Source organism: Cydia pomonella, chromosome 16, assembly GCF_033807575.1.
Source record: "Cydia pomonella isolate Wapato2018A chromosome 16, ilCydPomo1, whole genome shotgun sequence".
In the NCBI taxonomy this organism is placed as follows: domain Eukaryota; kingdom Metazoa; phylum Arthropoda; class Insecta; order Lepidoptera; family Tortricidae; genus Cydia; species Cydia pomonella.
In genome coordinates this window covers 15424225-15447409 of record NC_084718.1, presented here as the reverse complement: position 1 = coordinate 15447409, position 23185 = coordinate 15424225, and the positions used below count along the sequence as shown (strand labels likewise).

At 38.1% G+C, this 23185-nt stretch overlaps 1 protein-coding gene across 1 annotated transcript; it reads right to left on the bottom strand.

Moving 5' to 3' along the window:
- Nucleotides 1–461: 461 nt before the first annotated feature.
- Nucleotides 462–22940, bottom strand: LOC133526271 (serine/threonine-protein phosphatase 2A catalytic subunit beta isoform). The gene is made up of 8 exons (XM_061862822.1): nucleotides 22671–22940; nucleotides 17153–17362; nucleotides 12082–12255; nucleotides 11440–11570; nucleotides 6696–6881; nucleotides 5838–5891; nucleotides 4947–5026; nucleotides 462–3943 (listed from the first exon to the last, which is right to left on the bottom strand). The coding sequence occupies exons 1-7, from the start codon at nucleotides 22770–22772 to the stop codon at nucleotides 4954–4956; spliced, it is 930 nt and encodes a 309-aa protein (XP_061718806.1). The 5' UTR covers nucleotides 22773–22940; the 3' UTR covers nucleotides 462–3943; nucleotides 4947–4953.
- Between the last annotated feature and the right edge of the window lie 245 nt (nucleotides 22941–23185).

Sequence of the window (23185 nt, the reverse complement as noted above, 5' to 3'; positions counted from 1 at the left end):
GGACTAAAATTCCCACGCAAAAACTCTAAAATCGAAGTTTCGCTCTCGACTGTTTCCTCCTCCAAAACGCAATCAATCATTGTGAAATTTTGGAAACTGCAAGAAGAAGAGATAATCTATGCAGCTATGTTTTGATATTTGTTGTCATATTTGTATACTGCGCCTTTTTTCGCAGCTAATTCAATTGAGCCGTTTATGCGATTTTCGAGGCGCTGTAAGTTTCTTAAATAAAATAATCCAATAAAGCAAAACATAGCGGCACAAATATTGATGATATTGATCTTAATTCAAAAAACTATTGCTCCAGGTTAAAAATCTGCGGGAAAAATCACGCTGTAATTAAGCATGAGAGCACGAGTGTATTGATCAAGTCGTTTTGTATGTTCGTCTAGGCGTGCTGTGGTTTCTTTCAGTTACCACGGTTTTTGTAAGGTAAATCGCAAGGGCTAGAAAGAAAAATCTTTATATAATTAATTTTATTTATTATCTAATTCCTATCAACGGGCATAATACATTTGCAAGAATAAAGGTATGTCTCCGGTTGTTTACATTATTATTTACTGAGTGGATACGACTCCAGGGGCGGTAGCGCGCTCGCATTTTTATCGGCTGACAACATGCCCGTCACGTTCTAACAAATATAGTGCGAAAGTGACGGGCATAGTGATAGGCGATAAAAATAGAACCATGCTGCACCGCAGGTTTCTCTATCTTATCATTAACCTAAATATTTGCAGTTTCCTCGAGTCCTTGATATAATTCAAAACTCGGTTCTTACAAAATGTCATCATTGTAACAGATATTTATAAATTATATGCCGTTTGCAAGGAAAGCCTTATTGTAAATTTTATTCGACCTTCGTTTGGGGGAAATAATACAACATTTTGCAGTCAAATCAACCCTATGCGTACTGTAATTAGGTTCTAATTGGCTTATTTCTCTCAAACGAAGCTCCACATCATACATACTCTTTTTTTGTATTTTTGGGTAATATAATTACTTTTTTTTACCTACAACTTACATACTTAATACTTAGATCAACGAAACGTGTGGCTTCAGGTGACATTGGTGGGTAAAGTCTTTGTATAACTTAATACACACGCGTTTCAATCGAAGTGCAATTTTAGAAGTACATAATAAATCATTAATCTTTCAAGCCGGGATCACAAATTAACCATACCGAAGCTGTGACAAACAGTCCGTTAGACTTTGTGTCAAAAAATAATGGAATAAATTTCAGTATAATTTGTATAAATAAATTCTAAGTGAAAAGAAATGCCTCACTAAACGCTGAACGAGTGATCCGGTATCAATCGGCCCTGAGGGTTATATTCGGTAATATCCATCTCTCTCCCTCTTGCACTGGAGTGACCGAGATGGAGATACAAGAATATTGAAAAACACGATAGCCCCCTGCGGGGCGCCGCCACCGGCGCACTCGGCCCGGGCCGAGCCGAGCCGAACTTACGATCACTCTCGATTTCAATACTTCACGCTTCCATCATATAAAAATGTTACCATTATAATTTTATATACTTACCATGCCTTTATATAGTTGGAAATAAGTAGTTTCGGGAAATATTTGAAACTTATTTTTAAATAATAACAACCTACGTAATGCCTTGATCTTTAGGTATTTACAAGATTACCTAAATTGATTATAAAATTTTAAAACAAACTATTAAAGCTCCACGGTTGTGAAACATTTGTTTTGTGGTACAAGTACTGTGGCACAAGAAAAGGATAATTTAGAAAATTTAACTCGAAAATGCGTGACTTTATAGCGTTTCGTGGCAGGATGGCCTCACTGGGCATGTTTTGAACATAATATAGTGCTACAGCTATTTATCTAGGGACTTGAAAGGGCCATATATAAATAAAACTACATAAAATAATTTTAAATGCCATTCTGCCAGGAAACAAGCGTCCCTATAGTGTTAGTTTACATACAGTATAATAGGACAATATAGTCCTCTGTATAGTTTTAGTTTATTACCCCTCCAGTAGATTCCAAGAATCACGCCTAAGAAACGTATTTCGAATGCGTCCAGAATCGAACGCAAGAACGTAGTTTACGTGAAAATTCATTTAATCCAGTCTGCGTGTAAAACAAAGTCCACAATATATTAAAATTTACTATCAAACAATTACATTCATTCAATAGTTAAAATATAAAAGTGATCGACTAAAAACAAAATATATAAAATGGACTCAACGGGATTTGATCTACAGTAGCCTAGTTTTGCAAAAATTATATAAACATACAGTATTATGTCGCGAAACGACGATCTCAATGGGTCACAAGCATGGGGGTGAGGCGTCACCAGAGACTCATGGTGGTATGTCCATAATGCCGGCCCGCGGTCAATGGTGACTGTCGACGGTGGCGAAATAAAACGACTGTGATAGCAAATGCACGCTGTTTAATGAGGTCTAAGTGTCTGATACATAAGTGTACATACAATAGGTACGGACAGGTTATAATGAACATACCAGCATAGACTACCGCGGGGCGAGACGCCGAATAATTAGACACAAGTACAGGAATTATGCTACAACTAGCCGCGAGCCGTCAACGTTGCGGCCTCAACCCGTCAACGTTGCGGCCTCGACCCGCCAACGTTGCGGCCTCGACCCGTCAACGTTGCGGCCTCGACCCGCCAACGTTGCGGCCTCGACCCGCCAACGTTGCGGCCTCGACCCGTCAACGTTGCGGCCTCGACCCGCCAACGTTGCGGCCTCGACCCGCCAACGTTGCGGCCTCGACCCGCCAACGTTGCGGCCTCGACCCGCCGAGGCCTCGCGGCGGGAGGCCGCCCGCCACCGACCAGCTTCTACGAACAAAGTCGCGCGTTTCCATACTGATCATCACTAGGACAAACGTTTTTACAGAAATCCCTACATAAAGCTTATTGTTGGAGCGGGTCGGTGTCGGGCGGAGACGTGCGGGATGAGACGGTGAACCTTCATGCGCATGCGGTCGGTACTCACACGCGATATATTCTGACCACGGAACAACTACAGCGGCGCGCGCCGATGCACATTTTTGCTTCCTCGTCGTAAACATAAACGTCAAATAGAGCACTCGAATTATATATTATAAAATATCCGTGGTGCACGTTTCCATTGGCAAGTTGTAGGCGAGACACGCGAGGAAACTAGACGACCACGTGCGAGTCAAGTGCTTAAATAGCAAGAATAAGAGATAAATGTTTGAATGGACGATAGTCATTCAAATAAAGTAATTTAGTACTTCCATTTGACGCATTCATAGCTTTTAGAAAAAATTTAAATGCCGACGTTTTTCAAGCGATTTACTACACATATTGTTTATTTGGGTAGGTATTAGATATCGTATCGCCGAAGAAGTGGACTACCGCGCATTAGAAATATCGCATAACAATTAACAGTAAAAAAAACATACAATTACTGCTATATATTAACCTAAGTTTCCGTCGCGGGACGTTCCACTTCCTCGAGCGATACCGACGTGTGATGTTAAGTGTCAGTTGCATCCACACTTGATGCAGTGGTCAAGTCACCGGGTGCGCCGCGGCGGTTTACTATGAAACTTCCCATACAATAAAATGTAGCGAACGCTGGTGACAGACAGTTGGGTGCAACCGACCCTAAGTAAGAGGGCGCGTCAACGTGTAGGCTAACGCTTACGGGCGCGCCGCAGCGACGCGTGTGTTCCGTGTAGTGAGTGTTCCCGGGTGTGTGTGTGTGTGTGTGTGCGTGTGTCAGACGGAGGCGAGCCAGGAGGCGACGCGCGCGCGGGCGAGCAGGCGGCGCGCGGCGCGGGCCACGTGCGCGCGCGCCGCCCGCCGCGCGCGGGCCCGAGCCCGGCCGCGCTTCACCCCGCCTCCGCGTCCGCCCCCGCCTCCGCCCCCGCTGCGTCCCACACCACCGCCGTCGCCCGACTGCTTGATGTGCGCCTCCGCTGCAAACAATAACTAACTTAATAAGTCTTTCTTGGAGTCTGTCCAGACGAAACGCTTTGCGAAATCATTATCTAGCCCCACTTTAACGATTTGATAAATATTACCTGAAGATTACGATTCACTATAAACATTATCGGTCCGACGAACCGATCAAAAAATGTACAGGAAATGAACATAGGCAAGGTACGATTGCCCATCGTCTAAAATCCGTGAAGCCAAATTTTAACTTTCGATTTTATTATTTTTGTAACTTTTTTAATATTTTTGAACTTGATACTAATTTTAATTTCTTGTTGCCAAACTGTCATGAAGATAATCTGTATGATCATATCAATGGTGACATTCCTAAACCAAAATTTCGGAATCGGCCTCGTTTTATATATATACTATTAATGTATTAATATACCGAAACCGCCCAAACGTGTAATAAACGACTCAATTAGTAAAGGCAATTTACCTATTTTCAAGGTAAAATTTTACAATTGTATTTTGTACAATCGTTATATAATCGCAACAAAGCTTGCTGAATTGCCTAAGTAAGGTTCGAGATTGAAAAGCTTGATTATATCACTATTGTATACAATACTTTTTCTAAGAGTCATCAAAATAATACTTTTTTTACTATAAAACCTAAATAAGTAATGAAAATTGGTAAGTATCTCAGTGGACAAAAATGTTGTACAAAAGACAAAAGCGCAAGAACCCCGCCCGCCCGTCCTCCATTTAGTCTTTTCTATATGAGCGCGGCGGCACGTGGTTGGTCAAATTTTGGTATAGTTGACAGTGTATAGAAACGGATTTTATAGTTGAAATGGGTACCCATACAAGAAAAGTACGCAATTATAGTTTGATATACCAATCTTAATTCAACCATTACAGTCGACGAGTAGACAAAATATATTTGCTAAAACAAACACAACATCTTTAATTTTTTTGTTTTTTTAAATGACTCTAACCCTATAACAAAAGTCCATATTTTAAATAAAATGTGAAGAAACTTACATGCAGCCTACATGAAGTAATCCGGCGTTCGCCGCGTCACGTGGGGCTCGCCGCGCCGCGGGGCCGGGTCGAACTGAAGGCTGCAAGCACACACACGCGTCAGCACACACACGTAACGACAAACACATCACATAACACACACAATGGCTCATACAACTTCAATATCCATTATGTAATCGAAGTAATCGATAGGAATTTGATCACCACAATCAAATTCGCGTCATCACTTTGCGCTTATAATCATTCCATTCTAGTAATACCAGTTTGATTTGAATAAATTAAATTAATGAGCTTATGTTGGACATTCATACAGGTCTCAACATGACATCACTTTATTAAATATGTAGTGAATACTAAGTTTTTTTTTCTATATATATAGTCATATAAAAAGAGATCCAATTGATTAAAAAAAATAACTCAACTCCTATTCGGCAGAAAAGTAGCACTTGAAATTTTAATCCATGTAGTTAAAAAAAATGCGGGACTGGGAGTCCAGGAGAGCTTAAGAAATAAATGTATTTTCACCTTTTGAACGGCAAGAACACCTAAAGTCGTCGTTACTAGTCGTGCCCACAGCGCCAGGGACAACTATAGGTGTCATGGCGGACGCTGTCAAAGTAACCTTCACACTTTCCGGTAAGGTTTACATTAGCTCTCTTGCGCCCGGGATCTTAGTTTGAGTGATGTTTGTGTTTATGACATAAAGCGTTCAAAGGGTTAAAGTGTAATTAATAAGTGTATAATTACAAACAGAGATAATTAGAACAAAACCCAAAATTTGTAACCTATCCAGCTACCCCATTCAGATTCAGTGTTCATATCATTTTATCTGCCGGAAAGGCTAAACGTATCAGCAAAATTACGAGTATTAAATTAACGATAGATACTTACAATGAGTACTTAAGCGCATCATCCAATTCCATAATGGCGGCTTGGTTACCGCACCTGCAACAAACACACCGTCAGCCATTGTGACACGCGCTCGGTAAACATCGGGCTTGGACAATCGATTACAGTAAATATTATACGGTGACTGTTAGCGTCTAAATAAATCAAAATAGATAAGGATTCCATGTGAAATATTTTTTAGTTTTAAGAGTCAGGAGATTTATTTTAAAATTTTGAGCTTAATAATATTATGACTTCCTGGACATAATTGTTGTAGTAGTGCATCGGAAGAAAAACTTTTATCTAAAACAATTGTATTGATTAATATTTCCGGTTTTACATTTTCACTTTTCAACTCTCTACTTCTAAAAACAATATTTTTTTAATGGTAAAACCGACAAAAACTTCGAAAATCGTACTAAGGATTCTTACCTACAAGATTAGACAAAACCATCACCTATCTATGAACGTCTTAAAATACGGTTTGAACTATACATGTAGTTCTCATGCAGTGGAGATTAGGGACTTAACCTTAACATATCTCTTTGAATTTTCTTACACATGTAAACAGGTTTCCTCACGATGTTTTCCTTAACGCATTCACTGCCAACGTTTTCGTAGCGCTACACGCGTAGCCGATTCTAGCGTTTTCCCGCTTTGTAGAGGAAAGCGACTACGAAAAGAGCGCCCGCCAAGCGGGTTCCCGGCACTCAATGTGTTAACCAAAGAGCAATTGTCGAATGTTTAAAGAGAACCTAACAAGCCTTCACTCTGCACTAGCAGAATCCATCGTGCTAACGTTAGTGAGTATTAAAACCCATATATGGAATGAAAACCTAATAAAGGGACCAATAAGCTCACCTATAGCAGTAGTTGGGCGCTGAGAATATGGTGACGACATTCCGGTCGTGGCACCAGTTGTAGCCCTCCATGACGAGCTGGTGGGCGCGCGAGACCAGCGTCAGGCCGTTGCTGTGGTTGAACGTCTCCGAGATGTCCTGCCCGAACGTGTAGCCGGCGCCGCGAGGCGATATGCCCCATCCGCCTCTGCAAAAATAACACTGAATTAGTATCCTGAAAACTTTCTCGTTCACTCTTTGGTAAGAATCGCGGCCAAATATAATTTGTGTCCATTGTGTGCGGTCATAATCGTAAGCCCTACGGACTGCGCGGTGCAATCTCTTCTTAGTCATTCCCACTAGTCAAGATAGGGACCAGAAGATTAACTTTTGAGGAATTGACTGCCCTAGAAATAAAGAGTTTTAGCGACTATACCTAGGTACAAAAAAGATTTGCTAAAAGAAGTTTATTGATCCACATACATGATGAAAATGATATTGCACGATCATTTATTTCACGCCTCATCTCTACTAACTTCCTGCACTTGGAAATGTCAAGAACAAGAACTTCTAGACATTTTTGATTTTTTTATGCATTTGAAATAGTGACAATGGGAAGCAAGAGGTAACATTTCACCCGACGCAATACCGTCTACTGAAAGGAAAACAAAAAGGAACTGAGGAAAAGAGTCATATGTTTACCAGCTCCATAGAGCGTTAGATAAGATAATATATGTATGTAATTATTCTAATGAGTTTCCATAATATATATATAGATGACTAACAGAACATAATTTCATTGCTTCTATTAAGGAAAACTATATTTAACTATATTGCTTTTAATCCTCATATACTTCTACTGAAATAACTAGACACCGCTCCTATTCCATGACGTAAGTTTGGTTTCTATTGTTCATTTTCATTGTGGTACTCGGATACAATTTTTTGTAGTTTATTTGCTACTGTGACGATTAACATACGACACTTTCTCAGAATCCACACACAGACTATAATTAGTCAGCACGATTAAGCGATTAATCGTGTAATTGCGTCGGATATAAGGAACCGGAGTTTTCTAATGAAAACCACTGGTTGTCCAAGCAGTCCGTTAATCTCTTTGCTAACGGATCTCGGCTGAACCGACCGCTCAGACAACCAGCGTAAACGTGACCTGGAGATTCGAAAACTTCAACTATGTGTTTTATTTCGTTTAAGAAGGGCATCCTACATTCATATAAGGCATGCTTCATGAAACACGCACAAGTTCCCGCGCTCAGTGGATTTCGGTTCAATAGACTTGTCAACAACAACTGCTGTGAACAATTGGCTACATCAGTTTTTTTATATACACGTATTATTATAGTTAAATATGTAGTAGTAAACTCTTCATTGTACAAAAAGACGTACAATTAGTATGAAGTACAAAGGCGAACTTATCCCTTTGAGACGCCAAATTCAAAGATGACAATGATAGTTACAGAGTGTGAACATTTAACCTAACGCAGACAAGTTACCTCTGTCTCCCCTCCCAGCTCGAGATATCGGATCATGCAATTTCATAGAAAAAAGTATGTGAAAGATCTGAAAGTACGTATGTACTGATTTGTATGTGCTCGACTCACCAGAGTGATTGTAATATGTATTTACATACGCCTTATATGGAATAGGTACCCAAAGATGCTAATTATCATACTATTCATAATGAGTCATCGCAATGCAAACAAGTGCAGCGTGAATGAGATACTTAGATTTGTATTCCAATGACATATGATGAAATCGGGTATTATCATGTTTTATATTGAAACAACTGTTTAATTTGACATTATTTTGTTTCAATCTCATTAAATATGTATCTAGACTGACAAAATGCTACAATATTTTAGGTGTTGTCAATACGAAGCCTGTGAGTTATATTTTGAGTTTACGCAACCGAGACTGATGGTAATTGTAGCCAAATTGTTTCACTACCAAGAAAGCCAATGAGTCTTAAAGAAACAATTAAATTTAAAGGTGAACATAATTAAAAGAGTACTGGGTAATTCTACAAAAATCTCATTCCCCTGGGTATACCTATTCACATATTTCTAGGAGATGCCGCTTTATTAGCATCAAATTTTTAGAGTTTCGTACCCAAAGGGTAAAACGGGACCCTATTCCTAAGACTCCGCTGTCGGTGCGTCTGTCACCAGGCTGTATCTCATGAACCGTGATAGTTAGACAGTTGAAATTTGCACAGATGATGTATTTCTGTTGCCGCTATAACAAAAAATACTAAAAAGTACGGAACCCTCGGTGGGCGAGTCCGACTCGAACTTGTGTAATCCGTCCCGTGCCAAATTCCATAAGCGAATAGGTATAGCCAGGGGAATGAGATTGCTGTAGAATGACCCTATTATCAGCCACAATTAGCGCCTTATCGCAAAAATAACTGCATCAACAAACTCATCATAAAAAATCAATACTTACAATGCTTTCATGACTCTATCTTATCAGCCAGGGCGAGACACAACAATATAATCGAGGGCTTTAGTACGCGGAAGATGAATGCCCTTGACATGTACTATTTCATTCACTTCACAGCAGTTCAAATGTACGTACTTGATAGTTTAGGAATGCCCAAGATTTTATTTATTTCCTTTTAATACATTTTTAACTTTACAGTATATAATTCGTAAGAGTAGGAAATGATTCCTCCGTACTAGTAAGAACTGTATGACGGCAGGATGCACCACCTCTCCCAGAACACACTTAATCTATCTAAGTCTAGACGACACAATATACACAGTCAGTATCTCCGCAGTACTAGTTATATATATTTATATAAAGATAAAGAGAATATAGTATATATACATATACAGGTTGCAAATTCAACAAATGGTATGGGAAATTCAAATAAGTGTTTATATATGCGCGCGCGTGCGCGTGTGCGTGTGTGTATGTGTGTGTGTGTGTATGTGTGTGTGTGTGTGTGTGTGTATGTGTGTGTGTGTGTATGTGTGTGTGCTTGTATGTAGTTGTCATCACATCATGTGAGATTCTAAATACCACGAGAAGCATGTATGGATGGATTTGTATATATGTAAGGCCAACGTATATAAGAAAATTATGCAATAATTTTTTGGGTTAGGTTAACATTTTTAGACAGTAGTTTTTAGAAGTTTTTCGGTCTCATCATAATCATATAATTTCAAAAAAGATGTAACTTCCGCTTTACACCGATTCACTGTAAGCTGGGTTAAATTAATACTTGTGGAGATCTTGTTGTACAGAAATGGACCAAGGAAAAAAGCAAAGTCATGGGCAAAACTAGTTCTACTGGGTGGATTGATAAAAATTCGGTTTCTTCTTCTCTCAGAAACTCTTGAATATGGCGCTTTCTTGTGTTGTTTTAAGATGGTTGCTTTTATAAATAACTATCTTACTGATAGAACGTTAAATTCTTTATATAAAGCGGTTGTTGAGTATCTGAAGTTTTTGAATGTAGCTACCTTAATAACTGCTCTTTGAGCTCGTTCTATTGCAATCATAGATAACCGTCAAAATGCAGTTTTTCAATTGTACTATATGTCACGTTTTGATAACTTGGCCTATGCGTAATTCACCTAGGCGTGGCAGAATCAGAGTGTAGAGTCCGACCAAGCTAAGTTAGCAGCGATTTTGATAGCCCAGCCTGCGCAAGTGTTAAGTGAACGTCATAATTTTATAAAAGTTTGACGTTTAAAATAACATATAGGCTGTCAAAATCGCTGCCAACTTATCTTGGTCTGACTATATATGTCTTGGTCATGATAAGGATTTTGTTATCTAATATATGACACCTTGAAACAAACGAAAAATAAAGCATCTTTCATAATTAATATTTCGTAATATGTTTGATAGAACTTTGATATATTTAAAGATCGTAGAACAAGCGTCGAAGTAACTAAATAGGATCATATGATAATTGTTGTTTTATTTATCATCTAATTAAAATAAATAATAATGATGCGTCTTCTTCGCAGTGTATTTATTGGTGTTAACTCCAAGATTAACCCTAACTCCGTAAATCGATATCTATGCCTACGAAATAGCTAACAATTAAAACTAATTTTAGCCCCTATCCAAGCTATCTTTTACTAGACTACCACCACCAGGCAACTATTTTACAACCACCTAAGGAGATTATTAACCGACTTCAAGATTTAAAAGGAGGAGGTTATCAATTCAGTTGGTATGTTTTTTTTAAATGTTTGTTACTTCATAACTCCGTCATTTCTGAACCGATTTTGAAAATTATTTTTTTAGTTGAATGTATAAATATACAGATTGATCCCGTTTTTGTCAAAACTCAGTTCTTATGATGGGATCCATGAAGAATCGGGGGAACTCTTCAATTGTGAAGAGCATACATATAGATATTTTTATATTTTCATTAGCAAATTAAGCATTTACATTTAAAAAGTGACATTTGATGAAGTGGAACTGCTGATGATGAGTTTGTGAAGCAAATTAGATTTTTAAGACAAATCTTTGTTTCAAAAGTTCGAGTTCTGACGGTGGGGTCCATGGGGAATCGAGAGAACTGCTCAAATGTTAAAGGCAAGCAGCAAATCTCAAATGTGACAAGGTGGGTGCAGTGAAAAACTTCCTTTTCTATATAATTAGGCGTAGGACGCTGTCTTTTTAATTTCATTGTAACAATAACTTTTCTTTCACCGGGAGACCGTTGAAGTCGTTTTTTCTTCTTAAAAATGATGTTACCCCTGATGCTATGTCACGTGTCTCACCTGTCGTCGGGGTCGCTCCATAGCAGGTCGCACATGGGCCCCTCGTGCGGCACCTCCTGCAGGCGGTCCAGCGCGCGGATGTGGTCCAGGGTGTCGATGGACGGGCTGAGGCCGCCGTGAAGGCAGAAGATCTGGAATAACGTTGTTTGTTTATTTGCTCTAGACATAACAGCGAGTATGATAACTTTTTTGTAAGATAACTGTGAAATTCTTATTAGCATTGAAACGTAAATTGATATTTTTCCGCTAGCGCACATTATGCTTGTTTGGAAAAAATCTCTATTAGCGAGACTGTCTATTATTAAGTATGAAAATAATGCTTACGTCCATGTAGATCTATAGATCTTTGAGAGCGCGAAAAGACTATTAATTAAACTGTAAAGGTGAATCAGAACTCTATGTTGATTTTCTCAGACATGGACACCTTGATCAGCCCCGGCGAAAGAACGACCCGAGCAGTGTGTTCCTAACTGAACTGGTATAATTGCATACACAGTTTAATCTGTTGACCGGTTCGCTGCGAGTCAGTGTAAATTGCCTAAGAATCCGTTGCACGAAGCAGTCTGTCACCGATAAGACGTTCGTCAAATTGTATTGCATGGGATGTTTCGTTCTCTGCGGTATCTATACTAGTTTCCATACCTGTCCGTCGACGAGCGCGGTGAGCGGCAGGAAGTCGAAGAGGTCGGTGAAGTGCTTCCACACGGAGGCGTTCCCGTACTTGCGCAGACATTCGTCGTAGAAACCGTACACTTGCGTGATCTGGCGCGACTCGTGGTTGCCGCGCAGGATCGTTATTCTCTCCCGGTAGCGCACCTGCAAGCAATGTAAAATATAAATGTTTTCCAAAACGTAAGAAAAATATAGAATGAAATAATATCTATATACGTATGTATGTATTTATTAGAGTCCGACCGAAGTTTCGGTTTCGGTAGATTTCGGCATAAAAATTATGTTTCGGTGTCAGCCGAACGAAACTAGAGCTAAACCAAAAATTCGGCAAGAAGTTCGATTTCGATCGGACACTAGTATTAAAAAATGCTCTCGATACAAAACGTAACAGTTCTGACGTCTGAATAAACTTTTAATATTACTTATGAATTTGCTTAGCCGTATATTATTTTTATGACATTAAACGATTGAATAACCAAAGTTTTTGTGATGTATTAGTATAAACCACAATTACTTAATAAACATTGCATGACATGACATCACTGCATGATATGCCCTATAAAGAGCAGTCTAATTCGTTCCTAGTAAATGAGTCTACTAATATAATACAATTTTCACGCTCTGCTAAATAACAATAGTCACGTATTTGTACTGTTCATTCCCAATGTCATGCCTATCTTTTTATGAAAATCTACATAATCACATTGCCGATTTAGCTACACGGTGGGTCACCGCCTACTATATTTAAACGGTACGTCAAAGTCATTGTTCATTCATCGATCCGCTGCGTTAAGGTCCAACAGACACGCAAAAATACCCTTCAGCTAATTTTAATCAACCAAAAAAGGAAAAACAAAGGCGCGATCGAACGTAAATAAACAATTTCGGGCGCAAATGTAACGATATGAGAGTATTTAAAAAGAGATAAGGAGTGATGTCAACACTGTTATCTGAGATAGGGGATAAGAAAGCGAGTTTCCTCTCACGTATGCCAAGACTCGTTGGTACAATGAGTATAATGCCCCCGGGTGTTATCAGAAGACACGACATTTTTCTTCATGTTCGTGCCAGTAATCAACTGAGTCAGGGTTTGTCTGAACTGGAGTAACTACTTCAGGTTAATAGTAACTTTGCATGTTATTAACTTTGAACTTTGGTAATGTTAATTGTCAATGAATAATCAAGGGCAAAGGACTGACCAATGAGTCAGCTTCCGCATAAAATACACATAACGAACGATAGGAAACGGAAATGTATTCAAAGATGCTTTTGACTCGTTACTTGTTATTTTTCTAGAGTACCCTAGTGACGAACCGCCGTGCTATTTGCGGTCTGATTCTCACCCGCATAATTTGAATATTAATGCGCATATTTGTAATTAATAAACACTTAAAGGCCAAAAGAAGGGGATTATATAAAATTGAACGTTCTGGCCTCATCCACGCGAGGACGCGCATTTCGCTAAACACAGCTAATTAAAGTGCACACACGACTTGATGTTACCCGAGTTAGCAAAAAGGTCAAATAAATGTCGAGATCGGCTGGGAATCGTTGGAGTACAGCTGTTTCGTATCGTACACAAAGAGCGTGAGAAAACAACCTCGCGTCAAAGTAGAAAGAGGATGTAATGTAATGACAACTGTAGTTCAATTAGAACCACACATCGTTAAAAGTACTGACGTGCGAGTTGAGACAGATTTAGCTTTAGTGTAGAAGATAAGACTAAGCTGACAGTTTTTAATTTTCTTATAAGATAGATTGTGTCATTCACGAAGACGCGTACCCTCACTCGTATTATAAACGATTACGAAGATCAACTAAAGGTAAATTAATAAATAGCTTTTTAACGTGAATAATCAATCATATGCAGGCTGAAACTACTTCGACATGTGAGAACATTCACTTGGGTATCAAACGTTCAAACAACAATAACAGACATCTGGCGCTTCCGTCTAATAATGACAACATGAGAAAACGAAAATCGATTAAACACTACGATTAATCAGTAGTGATATAATTAATTAGCTCTTGGTATAATTATAATTATTGGTTGGTGATATTATTTATTGGTCTATTAATGAAGATTATATGTCTATAATAGTCATCAACTCGTCAACAAATGCATTAAAGCAATAGAAAATTTAGAAATAATAATCAATAGTCAGATGTTTGCTCCAAAACGAGTAAAACGACACAAGTATGTAATGTCTACATCTCTCCATTAACTGTAGGTACAGTCACGTCTGAAAATATCGATACGGACAGTGCCGACCTTATTGCCCATATATTAAGGTAGTGTATACATATTTTTGGCACATTTTTTGTATAGATATTTTCAGACGTGACTGTACCCATAGTCAGCATCAAATATATAGTGACGAGTGACGGCCAAAGTGGTCAAATTTTTATATTCTGTGGTAACAATGTGTGTTGCGACATACTTGGTTTTATCTATTTGATGCTGACTGAGAACGTACAGAAAACGAGTAAATTACGATTTTGTCCATTGCGTTATTAGAACAAAACTTTATCTTGTTTTTATTATGTAATATAGGTTGTTTTGGAGTAACCAAATTATAACAGCGGTTCAGGTAAATACCCTGTTTCGGGCACGGTGCATTCAACCATGCCATGCGTAAAGCGACATCCTTTGAAGTAAGGTTTAATTTTGCTCTCTAGCGACAAACAGATTGGCGTGACATTTTCTATGCGATGAATCGCGAACAGTTGTCTCACGTTGACTGACACCTCGGATAATTAAACTTCCTAGCCAGGGCTCGGTAAGCTGTGACTCGCAACCATTCTAACAAACGTTAAGCCCCTTATTCATAAACGTGTACTAAAGTTACGATGCCGCTAATCATCGTTTGTCCCTTTCCATCATACCAATACGTCGGAAAGGGACAAACGATGATTAGCGGCATCGTAACTTTAGTACACGTTTATGAATAAAGGGATAAGAGTTTAGTAACCCAATTGAGTATCCCATTGCTGGGCAAAGGCCTCTCCCCTTGATTTCCACGACTCCTGGTTTAGTAAAGTTTGCCGACCCCTGAAAGAGGCGTAAATTTTATAATTTCCTATAGTAAAATGGTTTCATAAGTACTATTAAGTACCTATTTAAAATATTCAAAGGCGACAAGATAAGATGCAAGTTGCGTTGATAACAGTGACGCAAAGGACACTAACTTTACTGTTTCTAAATATACGCCATATTTTAAGTCATAAAATCTGGTATAATTCAGATTACTAATCGGGTGTGATGCTATTTTGAGGCTTATCTATACGGCTCTGTTACGCACCATTTCGGTTGTCAAATTAAGATAAAATAAACGAACGCGTTAAATGCAAGTTCTTGTAGCAAAATAGTTGACGGCCTTGTAAACCTAAATAAAAAAAGTATATTTATGTGCTTGTTCTTTTACGAATACATTAAGTTTTCACAAAAAAAAAATGGTTAGAATTATTTGTACGTGCTTTTAGCGTGATTTTGATAACTATGACATGATATGATCAGCAATGGCGACTTCCGATAATGGAGAACGCTATATTCAGTTCAGCAAGATGATAAAGAGAGAATATGCAGATTAAGGATCTACCTATCTTCTTTCTGAACTGAAGCATACGCTGCTCTAGTGTTCTCCCATCTGCTAGTACTTCTTGCTAGGTTCGTGTAATATATGGTATTAAAGTCAAAAATATGCAATTCGTCCCACTGTACTAAACCGAACTTATTCCGTGTTGATTCCGCTCTAGATTAGTGCATTTAGTACACTACACGCGAACCGGACCGGGAGCAAGGAATAACACTGGCAACAATGGCTCAGGCACAAACCATTCCGTTACATTATTATGCTCAGTTTCTCTTGATGTACTACTGTACTAAAATACTGAACTAATACATTTATGAGATTGTTCTAGTTTGGAGCTATTAAATTAAAATTAAAATTAAAAATTCTTTATTTCAGATCACAAAGCGATCCATATTTTGTTAGTACCATTTTAGCCTTAACACTATGTTAGTAACCTATATATCTACTTAGATCTACCAATAACTACTCCTATCCAGTACCCAATTAGCGGGCAGTCGAGGCGCTCGCCTAACGCCCTCAGCATGCTGTTAGTGCTGCCGCGCACGCGTCGTAGCAATGAGGCCACTCTTTTTCGCCTGATGGCATAAAAGTCGTCAGTTCGCGCCTCAGCGAACATGCCTGACGCACTACAGTGCCTCGGCAGCCTTAACAACATCCTAAGGATATTATTATATTGGACACGCAACGTGTTGTAGGCCTTTTGTGTAAAACTTGCCCACAGACCGCACGTGCTATCTTTCCAGAGAAGAAGCAGAGTTTCTTGCAGCGTGCAAGAAATCACCAAGATTTAGATTGGCATCAACAAGACTGAAACGGCCCTTAGAACAATTACTTTACCCTCAGCTAGGTGAGCTCGCGTGCTTTGGACCTATGACATATCTTGACTGTCGACTGCAGTATACGTACCGTAAAATGAGCTATATGGTCCAAAATTTACTTGTATATCTTCGTTTAGGTGGGACTATTATCTGAATGTAGTAGATCTAAGACTAAATATTTTTATAAATGGAAGTTAAAACATTGTTACTTAAACTTAATTGTTGACCACTTTTGTGGCACCAGACTACAGTTGGGTAGTTTTACGGTAACGGTCGCCGTAGTGACCAATGATAGGGTAGTTGGTGTCCGGGGACAGTCCGCCGATGCGAAACAGTTCCATCTAGTCGTGGAACACTGACCTTAAGTGCAGCCAGCAATGTGGTAGTCTGGACGCTGTAGTACCCGGGGTCGACGAAGTCCCCCATGAACAGGTGTCGGTGTCCGGGAATAGTGCGCCGATGTGGAACAGTTTCATGTAGTCGTGGAACACTAACCTTAAGGGCAACTAGCAATGTGACAGTCTCGACGGTGTAGTACCCGCGATCGACGTAGTCCCCCATGAACAGGTGTCGGTGTCCGGGAATTGTGCGCCGATGTGGAACAGTTTCATGTAGTCGTGGAACACTAACCTTAAGGGCAACCAGCAATGTGACAGTCTCGACGCTGTAGTACCCGCGATCGACGTAGTCCCCCATGAACAGGTAGTTGGTGTCCGGGGACCGTCCGCCGATGCGGAACAGTTCCATCAGGTCGTGGAACTGCCCGTGCACGTCGCCGCATACGGTCACGGGACATTTCACCTCCTGGACGTTGGATTCCTTAGTCAGAATCTCTTTTGCCTGTAAAAGAAATAGAGGTTGAGTAAAATTGTACGTAGGTATGTAGGTACTGACGTGTGGCCTTAGGATTCAAAGTTGTATTTATAATATATTCCCCATAATATGAGAAATAGATATTATCTATTTCTGTGTTCGCAAGGAAGTATAAATACCGCCGTCAAACACAAGTGGCGGTTTTTTTTTTTCAAACTCAAATCTGACGTACCAGGTAGTGTGTAGGTATTATGTATATGATTTCTATTGGATACAAAACATCTTTTCTACATATGTTTGAATTAGCACAACTGACCCAACAACTCTTTGTCACGCGAAATGCCCATTTCATCTCTTTCTATTTACTACAGTATGAGAGAGTGGGCTGAGTGGGAAGTTTGCGTGTCCCGCAAATGAAATGAGCCCTTCTCCAAGAAAGGCTGGTATTTCAAATCTACATTAATATAATAATGTTGTAAGCGTAACAAAACATATGAGGCAAGCCTTTCAATTGGATTAGTCTGTCCTTTTGAACTTGCAAAGAAAACAAACCATTCACTTCGAGCGTGGTTACATGCGAAGAACCATGACTTTAATTATATAATTCTTATGACTTAAAGTGGAATACTCTACCAGTTTATAGTTATTGAAACTAACGCCCACAAACACCGAGTCCTACTTAAGCAAATCGTCTTCTTCTTCCTAGCGTTTTCCCGGCATATTGCCACGGCTCATGGGAGCCTGGGGTCCGCTTGACAACTAATCCCAAGATTTGGCGTGGGCACTAGTTTTTACGAAAGCGACTGCCATCTGACCTTCCAACCCAGAGGGTAAAACTTGGCCTTGTTGGGATTAGTCCGGTTTCCTCACGATGTTTTCCTTCACCGAAAAGCGACTGGTAAATATCAAATGATATTTCGTACATAAGTTCCGAAAAACTCATTGGTACGAGCCGGGGTTTGAACCCGCGACCTCCGGATTGCAAGTTGCACGCTCATACCGCTAGGCCACCAGCGCTTCCACTTAAGCAAATCAAAGTAATATTTAAAAACGTATTACGCATAGCGCATCGCGTGTCAATAAGACATTATCATCATCAAGTACATATATCCCAGTAAAAGAATTTTAATTCGTTTTCAAGGGTACACCACGACCCTAGAGTTCAGTGGCTTCAGAACATTAACCTCGGGGTTGTGGGTGACGAAACAAAAGCGCGACTATAGGTAGATTGGGTGACATCCGGAATCTCACCCTCCGGGGAACCATTTATGGAGTGGAACGAATCCGACAATTCGAATGACATTGTCATTATCATAAATGTGGAGAGGAGTGCACGTCGTAACATTCAAGGCTGATCAATCAATACTTGAAATTTGTTTTTCAATAAAATTTACTAAGTTTATTAATGAATACGTCACGAACCGAACATATATTACAGAAATTAGATCGGGAGTTCCCAACCAACGTGAAGCGCGGTAAAGAACGTAGCAAGCGAGAGATGGAAAAGGAGGCTCGATAAACTGATGTTTAATTCCTGATTACCAACACAAAAAATAAATGGGATGGGCTCAAGATTCTTATTTTAATGGAACTTAATTTTTCCCCCAATAGACCGTAAAAATATGTTCTTACATGCGCTCTCGAAATTTTTGCACGATATCAGCAAGGCTGTACTCATACTTAGTATTTCGATAGTAGAAATACTGAACAAAGACTGTCAAAAACTAACGAACACGTAGACATTGTAGGAGGCAACAAAAATTACCAATCGAACTATCTTTCTCGCAAATAAGAGAACAACAATAATTTTAGCAAACATTGTCATTTTTAACGTTGCTTCTTTCATATAAACACTGAAAACTACAAATTGGTTGCCTGCGTAACATTCAATGTAGATAGTTAAGTTTGCCGAGGACAATTACGTAAGTCGCGTGTAAACAAACTCAAGTGAATTGCAATAATCTTTCATGTACAATTATCTTTAAGGAGAAAATTATTAAAATCGTACATATACTACAGTTCAATATAAGGAAATTTTCGCGCATTTTTTGTAACTTTACAAGTATATAGATATATTTGAAAATTGGACTTGTGCTATTTGTAAAAAAAGTTTAAATTAATACATATTACAATTACGTAATTTGAGATTTTTTTAGGTATCCATAAAAATAATAATAGACGAAATAATTTAATATTAGTAATAAGGTCAACAATAAATATAGCTTATTGAAAAGTGATAACTTCCCAATAGAGGTAATAAAATGATCGATGTTTTTCACAAAGACAATTTATTAAGGACCTACTAGTTATTCCACCTTAAACTGTCTCACAGAATCTGGTTTTCATTCAAGCATTGAATGATAATTGCCAATTTTACACTTCTACCACAACAGAAAACATTTATCAAAAATTTTGATTGTTGGAGCAAACAGTAATTGTTCAATTATTGTCAGTTCAGCTGATGTCAAATTAAGGTTACCACTTGTCCTAAGCGAGTTGATTGCCTCAATTCAATCACTGCTCGACTCCAAGGTCAATTTATAAGATTATCCAGGATACCTATCAGTATCACACCAGTTATAAAACGGTTTTTTACTATACTTAATTTTATAGCATTAGAAAAAAGGTAAACAATCTTGACGTCTTTTTTTTAAACACTTTTGAAAAATAAATCACAGCAAATATGTAACAGTTATATAGCATATATTATTATGATCATTTACATTGTTTTGATTTCATAAGTAATAGTTTTTTTTAAATCGTTTTTTAATAAAAAGATATGTGAAGATTGTTTACCCTTTTTCTAATGGAGAACGAGGTATAACAAAGTACTAATACTACTAATGTAAAAGAAAATTCAAAGTGAACTTGTTTACGTATTTACGTAAATTCCGTAAGCTTTAACGTCACATACGTATCTGAAACTTTTAACAGGAAAGGAAGGCAAATAACACAAGCAAGACTAGACTCACATGGGCATAGTATTTTTTATAAGTTACACTATATAACACACATTGCAAGGGTGCATATTGGAAGTATAGAGGTTGATGAAGGTGCCTTTTATTGTTTAATTTATCTGTGAATACAACCCACACATTTTGACCATATTGCATCCATATGAGTTTTCTTATCAAGCTAATGTTATCCTGTCCCCATGTTGGTAATTGACAATGTTGCAATTTTTAATATAGAACAAAAGATATAGGATTTAGGTATATATAAAGTTGTAATTGTACAACACGAGTTTAGGTATCTGTTGTAAGTAGTGTGTAATGTATATTTCAGGGATCTTGGAAATGGCTCTAATGATTTCAATGAAATATGCTATATGTTATGGGGGTTTCCAGGGGCGAAAAATCGATTTAGCTAGGTCTTATCTATGGAAAAATGCACTTTTTTATTTTTATATGTTCCTGAGCAAAGCTCTATCTCCCAGATATTAAGTGCTATAGCTAGGACCATGACCCTTAAAAAATTATAATATATTAAATATTTCAGCTATATTTTGCTATAAGATTATATGCTAGCAGTATATGCAAAGCAGTCATGTTATAATTAGAACATTAATTACAAGAATTATGCAATCATATTTACTGCTTAAGTTACACACATTCATACAAATGCAACTCTAATCAAGATTGTTTACCTAACAAGTCTCCTATCATGTCAATGATTTCATTATCTAGAAGATAACTTTGGCATATTGGTTTTGGTATTTTTGTATCTTTAGCAGAGACAGATGTAAAAAAAAACATAAGACATTTTCTTGATAATAGTATCCTTTAGCTGCCCAGATGTCAAAACTTGCCAAGAAAAATGCAAATACACATACAATAGTTTGGGCTCCGGTACGATATATGTTCCAAAGACCATTACTTATCATACCCAAAAGTACGCTAATTTCAGCTCTTGGACGATGCCACCCAAAAAGTCTAGTTTTTGAAGAAGAATATGACATCTTCCTTCAGAAATAGGCTACAACTAGCACCTTTTGAGCACGTCAAAAAAGTCGTAATTTCCTGTGAATCATTTGGATCTATCATCAAAAATACACAAGTATTTTGCAAGAAATTTTCAAAATGATGCCTTTTTGATAGGCACACTATATTTTTATTTTTGATACAATAGTTTTGACACTCGAATACAATAATTCTCTTCCGCTCACCTGGCAACACGGATAAAAATACAAATTAGAATGGAACGGGAAGACCTTTTCATACTCTAGGCAGCTAGAGGCTTATCTGGATTCCATCATATCCTATGTATGCAGTTTAGGTTTCAATGTCAATTATAGTCTATATAGTCACTCAGTATATTAAATCTGCCTTTATCTTAACCTCTTAAGGCTCGTACTTATTCAGTTTGAAGATATTAACTTAGGTACTTTCATTGAAACAAGTTGAGCTTGTTTTACAATACAATAGCTTTATTTCTAAGTACCAGAACTCAATAGATGTGTTAGTTGCATGTGTTTTTGGTTTCAGTCAATTTTCAAACAAAAAAACACTATTTTTATTACTTACTATTAAGAAAATTTCATTAGTTCTAATCTGACTATGTATTAAAAATAAAGTGGTCAGCAATCTATAGCCCCCAATGATTAAGTCTAGTCAATAATAAACAAAGGTAGATCATAGCTAATACATTCATGTAATTTTGGTCACAAAGTCTTATCAGTTTAACATGTTAAACACCATTTTATAGTATTAGAGCAAGTTAAAAGGATACTGCCCACATCATTTAAAGATCATCCATTTATTTGTGTTATCAAACTTGATCTGACAAAATAAACTGTTTTACAATACTTATCTATTAATAATAATCTAAAATCAGTTTTAATGTACCTACTTGCAGAGGGAACATCATGCATGATATAAATACCTGTGTCTACCCCCCTCAATAAGAAATTAATTGTGACAGAGATACCTTATCAGAAAACTAAACAGAGAAACTATTTTCGATCCGCGAATTAACAAATAGCCAGCATCATTTCCGCAGGTTGTCTAAAAATATCCTGTCCAATTAGGGTATATTACACTGGAAGGATACATAGCTGGGTGTGGTGCCCTAGCTAGGTGTGCATCCTACGTCTTAACACTCGCTCGAGAAGCGGCGACGACCAGACAACCCTCCGCTACTCTAAACAGACAGTTAGCCCCCCACGGATAGCCCCCGCTTCCACTAATGTCGGTATGCGTTATTGTTACTACTTCATGTAGGTATATGAATCATACGACATATAGGCTTCGATCAAGCGTGAAACTTCACAACACTTCCAAAAACATACGCAAAACAAATTTTTACACATAAAACATGATTAACTAAGCTACATTACCTTGTCGCATAACGTTTTGACTTGATTTTCTGTCAATTGCTTGCATTCGTTTAGCTGCTCTATCCATTGATCCAATTCCTTTAGCGCCGCCTTGTCCTCCATACTTGTGGTTTGTGAAATTAACGTACAAGACGTTAAATTAGGTTTAAAAGTGTCTTATCTTTTAAGCGTACACAAAACCATGCGAATAAACTATTTTTCACTAAACCGAGAAAATTGACTACGGCGGACACTTACAAAATGGCGTACCACTGGCGTGACGTCAGTTATTACGAAGGAGCTATTCATACGCTTACGAACGATCCGACCAACGCATAATCTGCAAATCAATTCAATACTAACGACAAAGTTGAGTAATAGTTCTAAAGTTCCCAAATTTTAATGAAACGATGCGTCAACGGAAGTTTGATATCAATATGATATATTTTGAAGTGAAAATAAAAACATTAATTAGCTAATGTTGTTAACTGGCAGTATATTATAAATGAGTAAATAATCCATAATAAACCGTATAT